Source organism: Microtus oregoni, unplaced genomic scaffold (assembly GCF_018167655.1).
Source record: "Microtus oregoni isolate MIOR12 unplaced genomic scaffold, Mior012 000003F_ref0000135, whole genome shotgun sequence".
NCBI classification, from domain to species: domain Eukaryota; kingdom Metazoa; phylum Chordata; class Mammalia; order Rodentia; family Cricetidae; genus Microtus; species Microtus oregoni.
The window spans coordinates 40,191,005-40,203,573 of record NW_024543062.1 but is presented as its reverse complement, the minus strand read 5'-3'; the positions used below and the strand labels follow the sequence as shown (position 1 = coordinate 40,203,573).

Here is a 12,569-nt window from a genome sequence, read left to right as displayed (position 1 = left end):
GTACACCGAGAAAAAAGAATCTATGTTCAGTTATGGAGATGAGCCTTATGACAGAATACGTTACAGCCTCTGAAAACAATGTTGTAAAAACAATTAATGGAAAAATGTTCCTGATACAATGTTGAGTGATAAAGTGACAGAGAAGAAAAGTTGGATAACTGTGAGTTCGAGGCCAGCCTGGTCTACAAGAGCTAGTTCCAGGACAGTCTCCAAAGCTACAGAGAAACCCTGTCTCAAAACAAAACAATCAAACAAACAAAAAAGACAAAGAGAGATACAAAGAGGATTTAAAAAACTTGATAGGACTTGTGCCAGGGTGGGAAAGCCTTGGTTATCTGTAGAATGGCAGGGTTATGGATGAAGTAACTCCATGAGCTGAGTCTGATAGCCCAGTCTCCTATTCAAGATTCTAGTGCTGCAAAAACCACTGAAAACCAACTGTGTTTCATAGGTTTCCTTGCAGACAACCTTTATTCTCATCAGACTTGAAATCCGCCAAGGTGAGGGCTGCTTACATGAAGAACATATCTTCAGGGAAGACCACTGGTTTGCCCTGTGGAAACCGAGGCAGAGGTCTTGCTGTGTATTTCTGAGCCCTAGGAATATTTGGTGGAGGAGGTGGTAGCAATAAGATCTCTACTTGAACATAAAATCCCACAGGGATGAATTCATTCTTTGTCCCCATATGGTATCCTGGGTAGTTTTCTTAATGATGGGAACTCAAGGTTTATTTTCTGTCCTCAAAATTCTGTAAGGTAATCCCTTATAAAATATAACCAGCCAAAGTGACTCCTGCTACTTGTAACCAAGACTGTTACTTAGCAGGGAAGAAAGACTGACTCTCCCTGTCAGGCAGCCATTGCAGAGCAGGTGGTCACAGGTCCTCACTAACACAGCATGTGTCCCTGGCTGGCAGAAATGTGTGAGCTATATGCTCATGATGAATTGTGCACTTCATGTTGGGAACTACTGTACTATTTCAGGGCATAAACTGCTCTTGGTGTGCCACAGAAACTGTTTCCTAACCATGTCTCAACAAGGAACATAATATTCTGAGCTTATCATATTCTTCAAACTCTGCCACACAGGTTAAGGCAGTCAACTGTAAATTTTATTCTTCTCCTGTCCTTAAATTTGGCAATGCCTAGTAAAGAGGCAAAATTTCATCATGAGTAAACATGGGAGGGGAGCACTGCCTATTGGGCTCCATCCCTCATTTCCCTCATGACCTTGGCATCATCCAAGAAACCTGTACCCTGCAGAACATAAACTGTGGGCATCATAGGCTCCAGAGTTCACCAGATTCTCAGTGCTTCAAATCCAGTTGGCCACAACAACCTGGAATGTCATTTTTCTAGTATGTCATCTGGAACCACATTGACACTCATTCATAGAACCACTGAAAACAAATCAAGCTAGAGTATACACTCCCTGCTGAGGAGAGCTGGGAATGCATGCACTAAAGTGCAATAAATGCTCTTTATATTTGTGACACCTCATGCATCTAGGAAGACAGTGAAAAACTGGAGCTCAGTTTTTAAAAATTGTGCTGTTGCCTTCTTCACAATGACATAGTGCAAATCCACATTTAAAAATTTTGCATAAATAAAAATTAATGACATTATTGGAATTTGTGTTCATTTTGTCCAGAGGGTCAGATTTAATTCATAAATCACTTGAATTGACAGGGGTGTATTAGTGCCATGCCCACAATATTTTCTCAGTTACTCAAAAACAGTCAGGGAGGTATAAAAAGCAGTAAGCACACACTGGCAAACTTTGGTCTTTGAAAGGCTTCATGTACTACTTCAGGTTTTGAGGCCATATAATCCCTACTGTAACCACTCAACTCTGCTGTTACCATACAAGAGCTGCCTGAGATGACTGTATATAAACAGATGTGCAAGGCTGTGTCTCAATAAAACTTAATGACTGAAATAGGCAACAAGCTCCCTCTGTACTATGACTCATGGTTGAAAAATACCTGGCTTAGTCAAAGAAACCCATGACACAAATAAAAGGTTATGAGATATAAAACCTAACACTTGAGAATACATACCCCTTCTCATCAACTGGACTTGACTGTTCCTCTTTCACAGGCTTCTGTGGTTTCTTCTCTTTTTTCTTCAGATATTCCTTCAGTTTTTCTGCTCTATCAAGATATTCGGTACACTTGGCCCTGATACTCTGCTTGGCTTTATCGCCTTGTGCTTCATCTGTGAAGGGAATGAGAAACTATTTCATTAGCGTTTGTTGTGGTTCCCCACAGGCTCAGGTATCCAAACACTTGGACCCCAGTGGCTGGTGCTGCCTAGGAAGGTTATGGGACATTTCGGAGGTAGAGCCTTGCTAGAGGAACTGTGTCACCGGGGTGGACTTAAGGTTTTAGGATCTAGCTCTGCTTTCTGTTGTCTAGTTTCCTATGTGTTGATGCTCTGTGATCAGTCAGCTTCCTGACTCCCAGACTGGCCACACCCCTGCTGCCACGCCTTTCCTGTGATGATAAGCAGGATTCCCTCTAGAACTGTACGTAAAGCAGAATGAAGTCTCTCAGGAATTCCTAACTTGTTTTCCCCCAGGGTATTCTATCAGGACATCAGAAAAGCGGCTAATAATAGTACTCATTGGAGAAAGGTTCACACTTAGAGATACTCTTTTAACTAGGAACTCCATCTCTTACTCATCGTATCCAATGATTACCACCCCTTTCTGTTCCTTCCTGTTCAGGGCTGGAGGCCAACAGTGTGAATTTAAAAACAAACAAAAAACCTCAGAGCAAAACGGTAGATATTTTAAGTTAATGTTCTATAGTAGCAAAGTATTTAACAGTCTATACATTTCAAATTCTTCCCTTACAGTTTTCAGATAGCTGAAAGCTGTGTGTCTTCCACAGAATCAATCACAAGAGAGACGACACACAACTCTGCATGGAGATCACTAAAGGCTGGAAGGTGGAGTTAGAAAACCAGGAGCTGGTTTGCTCTCTGTTCACTGCACGCCTATGTTGATAAATAAAATTAATACAAGTGAATAAAAATTTTAAGATATAAAAGATAACCAGAAGTAAAGCAGTAATAACCTCATCAACATCTTTGTCTGCTTTATTTCAAAGTATACTAAGTTGTAACAGAAATCACACACATTATGTGGACCAACAACATGGTAACTGTATTACATAATGGCCTCTATCAGGCTATTTTGAAATGTGGACTTGAACAATACAGACAATGCATAGTATTATCCTCATGTCTCTTATGTGTTCTATTTCATTTTCAGATTTTCTTTAGCATAACCCCTCCCCTCCACTTAAATGGGAAAGTACAAATTAAAACAACCCAAAACACTGAGTGTAGGATTAGTGATGGACCTTACAGGTTTTCATGCACTTGTTTCTCAGTGCTGAATCTCCAGTTCCCAGAATAGAGCATCTGTAAGATACACTTAGTATCTCCCAATTTATTTTTACAACAAAATCATTTCCAGCATATGCTCAGGCAATGATTAAGCTCAAATCATGTAATCTGTATAGGTTATCTATAAAACAAGGGTTTCTCCACTGAATACACAAAAAGATACTGGTTGTATGAAGTAACAACTATAACAGCTGTCACCTGTGTGAGCAGGACTTAAAAGTCAGGAGAAAGGGAACTTTATTTTTATTTGGTGGCCTTAGATCTTTAAATTCTCTTGGCTTTGGATTTGGATTTTTATACATGTAACAATTTTTTTCCCTTTTAGTGCACAGGTTTAAATAAAATAAAGCAGCCTTACACTTAACGACATGGAGAAAATACTGAACAGCATGCTGGTAGAGCTGAAGAGCTTCCTCATAGTTCCCAGCCTTGTCTTCCTGGGCTGCTTTGCTTGCAAGATCTATTGCTTTCTGTTTGAGGGAGGCAAAATAATAAACTTAATATGGAAGCATAAATCTTAAGTTTGAAGCAAACAATGCCCCCCCCCCAACACACATAATGGGGGAGGCAGAGAGATTTAATTAAAAAGGAGTGGTTAGGGAAATGCTCAAAATTAAGTAACTGCTGGACTGGAGACATGGCTCAGAGGTTAAGGGCACTGGCTAGTCTTCTAGGTGACCATGGTTCAATTCTTAGCATCCACATGTCTGATCACAAATGTCTGTAACTCCAGTTTAGAGAATCCGACCTCTTCTGGTCTCCGTGGGCACCAGGCACACACAGGTACACAGATACACATGTAGACAGAACACCCATACACATAAAATAAATTTAAAGAATTTGAAAACGCCTAGTGCTGCTTCCTAAAGCAGAAACATAATGCACAGAGATAAAACCCCCATGGAACAATCAGATATCAAGACTCTGAAAAGTTTCCAAAAACTATACTGAGCAAAAACATTTAAAAACAACAACAAAAAACAAAACAAAACAAAAAAACAAAACAAAAAACAACTAGCGCTGGGCCGTGGCAGTGCACGCCTTTAATCCTAGCACTAAGGAGATAGAGGCAGGCAGATCTCCGAGTTCAACGCCAGCTTGGTCCACAGAGCAAGCTAGGACAGCCAGGGCTACACAGAGAAACCCTGCCACGAAAAATAAACCAAAATAGTGTCACATCAAAAAATATTAAAAGAGCATTAAAACAATGACAGGAAAAGTATTTCTGATGGGCATTTTCTGATGATTTGACAAAGATTCATTTTCTATCTTTTCACATCTGTGAAGGGAACTACCATAAAGATTTAAAAAGGAAGACCTTCTCAGAAATAGAGCCATCCAAACACAGCCAAGGAATATTTAAAGTCATGCAGAACCAAGTCAACAACAGGAAAGTAGGCTTTTAAAATGGCATTGTAGCAAGTGGACAGCTATGCGGGAACAAAGAGGAATATTAACTTAAATCCCATTTGTCTCGAAAAGCTAACTCAAAATGAGCAGAGACTTAAACATAAAACTTATTGGAAAAAAAACAAGAAAAATTCTTATATTTAACATCAAAAAGAGTGTATAGAATAAAAAGATGTTAACATCAAACGTATCAATTTAACAACATTTGTTCTCTAAAAGATTCTACTAAATGATGAAAAGACAGTACAGACTGGATGAAATACTGTGAAACATCTGACAAAGAAACATCTAGTAGAATGCACAAAGGGATCCTGAAGACATAACAGTTCAAAAAGAATCTTAACGGGCCAGTGAGACGGCTCAGGAAATAAGGGGTCCTGCTACCCAGCTTGGTTGATTTGAGAGACCCACACAGTAGAAGAGAACGAACTATTCTTGTAAGCTGTCCCAAAACAGTGTAGCATGAGCTTGAAAAATAATCCAATTAGTTAATGGGGAAACATAATTTCACCAATGAGACTGTAGACGGCATACCATCATTAGACATTTGAACAATGCAAATTAAAACCACAATGAAAAAGACCAAACATCTATCACAATGGCTAAAAGTAAAAACAAACACAACATCAACGCTGGAAGGGATGCTGAGCATGTATAATGGTTCAGAAATTCTGAAAAACTGGCTTTTATTTACAGAACAAAGTATTTAGCTAATATATAAATAAGCAACTACACTCTTAGACAATTGCCCAAAGAAAGGAAGATTTGTGTTCACAAAAAAGACTGCATATGAGTGAATGTTCCAGATAGCCTTCAATGGTATCATGGCTAAACAGTTATATAAAAATACTAAGGAACACTAGGCAGCAATAAGAAGCGATGAACTATTGCTATATAAGATTTGAATGAATCTTGAGGCTATTATGTTTACTGCAAAAAGCCAATACTGCCGGGCAGTGGTGACACACTTTTTAATCCCAGCACTCGAGAGGCAGAGCCAGGCGGATGTCTGTGAGTTCGAAGCCAGCCTGGTCTATGAGAACTAGTTCCAGGACAGGTTCCAAAACAACACAGAGAAAACCTGTCTCAAAAAACAAAAGCCAATGCTACTGGTTCCGTATTAATGACTCCATTTAACTAATGTTCTCAAAATGTCAAAATCTGAGATGAGCAGGAATGAATTCTGCCAGGGAACTGGAATGCGAGTGAGGGAGAAAACGGAGAGTGCAAAAGAGAGCAGCAGGAGGGTCCCTACAGAGCTGCTCTAAAGTGCGATGCCTGCTTGTGTGCTGGCCACATGATCAGTTTAGAGCCTGAAACTGTCCTGACAGAAGTGGAAGCACACGTCAAAGTGGGGAATGAGTAAGAGCTACTCAATGTGTCAACATCAATACCCTGACTGTACTAGTTTACAACATGCAACTAGGGGAAGGGTACACTGAATACTTCACACTTCTTACAATGGCACATTAGGTCAAAATAACACTGATGAAGCTTTGTAATTTAGGGGCTGGAGAAACATGGGGGGGGGGGCGTTAAAGCACTCGCTGCTCTTCTAGAGGACCAGCATTCAGTTCCCAGAACCTCCATCCATAGCTCACAACCATCTGTAACTTCATTTTCAGGAAATCCAATGCCCTCTTCTAGTCTTCATGGGCATTAAAAACAAAAAGGAAGCACAGACACAATACAGGCAATACTCCCATACACATAAAATAAATTCTAATGTAAAACATTTGCAGACATATGAAAATAAAGAGCCATGAATTATTAAAACACTCCAATGGGTGGGGGGTGTAGGCATGGAACTGATGAGCTGGCATAGTGGGTAGGGTGCCTACCACCAACACTAATGACTTGAGTTTGATTCCTGGGAACCATACGATAGAAAATGAGAGTAAATTCCTCAAAGTCACCCTCTGACCTTTCCTAAGGCACATGTTTGTGTGGCACACACACACAAAAGTCATAATAAAAAAATCAAAGTAAAATATTCTAATTTGGTTAAATTAGGTAGTAAACTGTATCTAACAGAAATAAGAACAAATGGGGAATGAGAATATATGAATAATACTCTTAGGCTACACTAAACATAAGAACATAAATAATATGAAAATCACTCAAAACTCCACAGCCACTCACATGCAGGAATACCATTAGACTTGGAAGCATGTGCTGATGTAGAGACGCAGGTGGGGCTACATTTCTCTTACAATGTTTTGGAACTGACAAAAAGGAACTAGTTTTATGCTTCACAGGTCAAACAGTGAGAATGTGAGGGCAAGTCTTCCCATGTTTTAACTAGGCAGGATATAAATGTAAAAGTCATAGACATGGTTACCAGGTGCTCAGGACAACAGCGCACACAACCATATGCTCTAAGGGCTTAGTGCTTAGGCCACAAGGCAGAAATAAATATTGTCCTTATTCAGACAAAATTTTCTGCAGATTATTGTGAAATGCTATGTTTCTTTAGTCACTCATTTCTGTCACTTAGCCCACAGTGGGCAATTGTGGGTTGCTACAAGCCCAGTATGACATGCTAAAACCTTATCTCACTTTTTTAAGACAAGATTTTGCTATGCTGCTCAAGCTGGTCTTAAACTTATGCACTCAAGCAATCCTCCAGTCTTATACTCCAGAGTTGCTGGGATAACACATACATTCCGCCATGCCTAGCTTACAGCACAACTCTTATTTAGGTATCTGGTGTCAAACAGTGTATGGAATACATAGTCTAAAACAGTCTTGCACGTTGAATCCTTTTAAAGTCTGATCGGTGATGAATGCCCCATTTGGCCCTGCGTTTTGGTGGCATCCTGCACGTGAAACTGTCCAGCATGTCTCTGAAGAGGGAGCTGTTCTTTGCATTTCCCCCATGTCACCCCAACACACTCGTTTTTGCTGTGACTCACACATAGGTGTGGGCAGTCAGCCTGCTTCCGCTCTTGCCACACTTTGATGGCTCTCTGCTGCAAGCAGCAGAATATAAACGCTGGAGCATGGTCTATATGGCCTTACATGCCACAGTCCCTAGCTCTGTACTGGATCATTCTAGTCCTACTTCAGCTGGCCACCCCTCAGAAAAGGCTCCCTGAATCTTCTAACCTCAGGCTGGGTTCTATTCCTCTGTCAGCTTTCTTTCCCGCTTTTCTCCCATCACTATGGATGCAGCGGCTGTTGTTTGCACTCACAGGCAACCTCCTCAGTAATCCCATGAAGACAGACTTCTCTGCTGAGAGCCTTGGAGCCTAGAATGGCACTGTAAATGATGGGCGCACTGTTAAGTTGCTCAATGAGGGGGAAACTCCAGGCAACTCTGCTCTTTGGTTATTCCTGTCACCCCTAACAACAATCCCTCTTCTCTGGGTATTTCCGAGAGCACACAAGCAGCTCGGCCTCAGGATTTGTACCCTGACATCTGCGACTGACATCCCTCCCTCAGAATTTGGTCTGAGTCTCGGTTCTATTTATGCCCTCTCCACATGGAATGTTTTTAAGGACTCAGGGCTGACAATCTTTATGAAGTTGATTTCCAAATTTATTCCATTTTGATCACGATGTCCACATCATTCCTATGAATAAAATGTTCCAGGTTGCTATAATTATTTGTCTCTTTGCTCTCTGTCTCCCTCACTAGATGAAAAGCTTCACAAAGTCAGGGGTTATGCCTTCACTTTTTCATGCATCAGCATAGGGCTGGCATATGACCGAGTGACTTCACTGCCCCAGGGTCAGTCAGGTCCTAGCCATCAATATAAAGTACAAAGGTCCAGAAGATCCGAGATTGGCTTTTTCTGAGTAGATCATGGAGTATCTATCCTAGAAAATAGCATCCGGACAAAGACGTTCCAACCCCATCTGCAAAGGCTGACTTTCCTCTATGCTCAAGAGTCCGTTTCCATCATACCCTTTGATGTTTACTCACTCCATTAGTGACACACCACTGGACTGTTCTGCCCAGCCCTTCCCTTTTTGGTTGGGGCCTCCCCTGAAGAAAAACATGTTTAAGTTCTGTCTCAGATCAATAGATACAATATTCCACTATAACACACCAGCTTTCTTGGGATCCTAGACTTCTCTCTAGCTGCCACCTTAGCACCTCGACAACAAAGTCCCAGAGAAAGCCCCAAGTTCATTTGAGTTTCTTTAGCTCCTATTCCTGAAATGCTGTCTTTTGACCGTGAATGCACTTGCTCATCCAACTTCCTCTCTATAGGACACAGCACTAGTAACAAATACTGAACAGTATCTCCTTTCTTGGTCTTTATTACACCACCAGATACTTACTGTGCTGTGATTATTTTCCAGTGTCTCTGATACGCTATAGAATACACGCTATATTCTTCTCATTCTGTAAATTCTCCAAGATGGGACTCTCTGTGTCCACCACCTTTCTGCTGAACTTCCAGATCCTTATTGCTGGTGCAGTCCCCAAGCACATATATATGAAATGCTCACTTGGCATTTCCATCTGGCTGTCTCAACAAACATTTCAAACTTAGTTCAGAACTCAATTTCTTTTTCTTCTCTCCATGCATGCTTGTCTTTATCTTCAGAACCAACTTATATCCATTCTAATAGTCAGCCGAGAATGTTTGTAGAAAACCCAGATTCTTTTTTTTTTGCCCCCGCCCCGCCGAAAACCCAGATTCTAATTCCTCCTCTCTCACTTTTTAATTTAAGACACAGACTGAACTATTTTCTTTCTTAAAATTTTCTCTGCACCAGCCTTTCTTTGGTATTTAAAATAGGGACCACCGGCCGGGTGATGGTGGTGCACGCCTTTAATCCCAGCACTCGGGAGGCAGAGACAGGCGGATCTCTGTGAGTTCGAGACCAGCCTGGTCTACAGAGCTAGTTCCAGGACAGGCTCCAAAGCCACAGAGAAACCCTGTCTCGAAAAACCAAAAAATAAAAAAAATAAATAATAAAAAAATAAAATAAAATAGGGACCACCCTAATTTGGCCAGTCACCACCTTCCACCACACAGACCCCTGTCTTGTAACTGGTCTCCTTTCATTCATACTGGCTACCAGTCAGATGTTACTGTATGCAGATTAAAGTTTGATTCTGAAACAAAAGCATGAAAATGCCTCTCCACTGTTCATCCACGTACAGCAGAATGAGGACCCAACATAAGATGCAGCACAAACTCCTGGTGACTGTTAGGAATTCTGGCTCCTTCCTTGCACACTGAGTTCCTGTCATGCTGGTATAACCCAAACCAAGGCACAAGACACACATACAAAGGACCCTGACATTGTCCCCCTGTAAAACCCCAGCTTCTCAAGGCTTCAGTGCTAGTATGGCCCTCCTGGTGCAACATACTCCCCAAAACCAACTTGTCTAGATTCCTATGACTGCCTGTACATGTTTCTAATGATTACACTGTGTTCTGTCAGTTGCTTTCTGCACACACATGTGGGCGCGCACACACACACAATTCCCCAAATCTTAACAGTTTTATATGGACAACAAATATTTAGGACTGGGTCATCTTCGAGTTTTACTTCATGTTCTTTTACTTGGAGTTTTCTCCATCTCTCTACAAGGTTTTTTGTTTTGTTTTACTTTTTTTAAAAATTATGTTTCTGCATTTTTTTTTCTACCTGGAAAGCATTAACCATTCTTCTTCAAAGAACCAGAATCTTGCAGTGAAAAAACCCCGCATGCTTGTAAGCACACAGACCTGGATCAAAACTAACCTCGACACTAATTAGCTGCATGTCTTTCAGCACTACAGGATCGAGAAGTTCAAGTTTTTAATCCCGTGAAACTGGAGTAGCATTCAGCTTGAAGAGCTGTCCTGAGGATTCAATGAGATCACATCCAACACTGAGACGACCGGAGCTAGTTCACTCTATCTGAGATCACACCACCTCTCTGTGAAACGTTTCTCATTTGTCCTTGGGAGAGTGAGCTGCACCTCCCTGGATGCTGACCCACACTAACCTCTAATCCTGTTACTGTACTTACGGAACCATTTTTTGTTTTAGTTCTTTGCATCCTGCACTAGGTTGAACGTGTCTACAAAGATGTTTTGCTTTGTTCCTTGGGAAGGCTGCTCATTTAGCAGTTCTCCATCTGAATTTCCCAGCTAGAAAGCTGAAAAGGCTGGTGGAGAAAAGTCGGCTGAAACCACCATCACCAACAAAAAAAAGCCCCTAAACCCCCAAACCAACCAAACTAAATCCAAACAACATTTTCTGAATAGGGTTACAAAAAAATAGATTTACAAAAACTTGGTAGAAAAGATAAACACACACATCAACAGTGAACTCAATTTTCAGAAACATGGTTAATGTTTGCAGTTAGAGTTTACTAAAGATAGCAAACATTTTAATAATCTTTTAGGCTGAACTTCCCAACAGGAGCACCAGTCAAGCCTCTCCACCCATTCTTTGTGTGTACTGATCTCTGTTTAAAGGGCCCTCCTTCAGGTGGAATTTCTTCACAATCAATTATTCTACGTTTACATTATCATTGCTACTTATACCAAACACTCAACAAGTAACTATTGGAGAAACTACCAAAAGATCGATTGGAGGGTATTTCGTTCTACTCTCTGACAAATAACTAACCTCCTGGGCTAGAAGTCTTGGATACCAAGGCACATTCAATCCCACTGACAATCCCATGTTGGCAGACAGTGCCGCAAACATCTGTCAATGAATGCCGTCCCACGAAGGAGCAAAAATCTTTTCCTAACATTAGCTATCTTAGGAATCCAAAATTTACATACAAAACACTTTTTCTTTTTCCGGTGAAGGCAGGAAGTGAAGATACAGATTAAAATACTCCCTGGTCTTAAATAATGCAATCTGGGAGAACATACATAAAAACATATTCTTAACGAATCCATGGGGGTGGCTCCAACCTCAGGTTCTTGGGCTATTTTCGTATTTACATTCACCAAATACCTGGAAGAGCTTTGTGTTTATCAGCATGAGAAACCAAGACGACCCTATTCCAAACTGTCCAGAGTAGTGCTTTGCCAAAATTATACATTTCCTTTCTTCCTGGTAGAGAAACTGGAGCTCTTCCTGATTGGAGAGATCTGCCCAGTTCGGCCCAACTCTGCTGGTTTGTTTTTCAATGTCATCAGCAAATCAAGAGTCCTCCAGACAGACCACGGTGAGGCACGGGAGCCAGCAAGGCCAACCCATTTGGGAAGTGCCCCTTCTCCGCAGCAGGGTCCCCGCCTGCCTGGGCCCGGGACAGGGGCGCGGCCGTTTTCCGCTCCCCGCCCCCACCCTCCCCGCACCGCCCCCGGCCCGGCTCTTTAGAGAGGCTGAGGAGGGCCGAGGTACCTGGAGGTTGGTGTTCGTGGACGCCATGGTGGAGCTCCGAGGCGGGTCCCTGCGGAGGAGCGCGGGCCGAGGACCACCGGCAGCGGTACCGTCGAGTCGCGCTCGGGTCACAGTCGCACTCCGCCGGATGCGGTGGCTCTGAGACCCCGAGCAGCAGCCTCGGCTCTGGAGCTGTAAATCTACGACGGACTCCGCCAGCCACCCGACCCTCCCCACAGAATTTCCGCAATCCCGAGCCCCTTTGGGCTCTGGTCCCGCCTCCCGGCCGGCACTTCCGCTTCGTCATCCACACGCGCGCTAACTAGTCACCCAGGATGCATCTCGCCACAAATGAGCTCGCGCGAGATAAGAACAGGAAGTCAAGATGCCAATCCAGGCCTGGCGGAAGTGAGGGCGAACGCCAGCTCAGGGCGAGTTCAGTCCTGAAGGGTG

The 12,569-nt window shown here is 42.3% G+C and overlaps 1 protein-coding gene across 1 annotated transcript in view; it reads right to left on the bottom strand.

Moving 5' to 3' along the window:
• The window catches only part of Vps4b (vacuolar protein sorting 4 homolog B), a 32,324-nt gene extending 20,020 nt beyond the window's left edge, over positions 1 to 12,304 (bottom strand). Inside the window, exons 1-3 of the mRNA XM_041648783.1 lie at positions 12,138 to 12,304; positions 3,772 to 3,883; positions 2,060 to 2,216 (exon numbers count right to left, since the gene is read on the bottom strand). Coding sequence (XP_041504717.1) covers positions 2,060 to 2,216; positions 3,772 to 3,883; positions 12,138 to 12,164 — 296 coding nt within the window. The 5' untranslated portion in view covers positions 12,165 to 12,304. The remainder of the gene's footprint in view (positions 1 to 2,059; positions 2,217 to 3,771; positions 3,884 to 12,137) is intronic.
• Between the last annotated feature and the right edge of the window lie 265 nt (positions 12,305 to 12,569).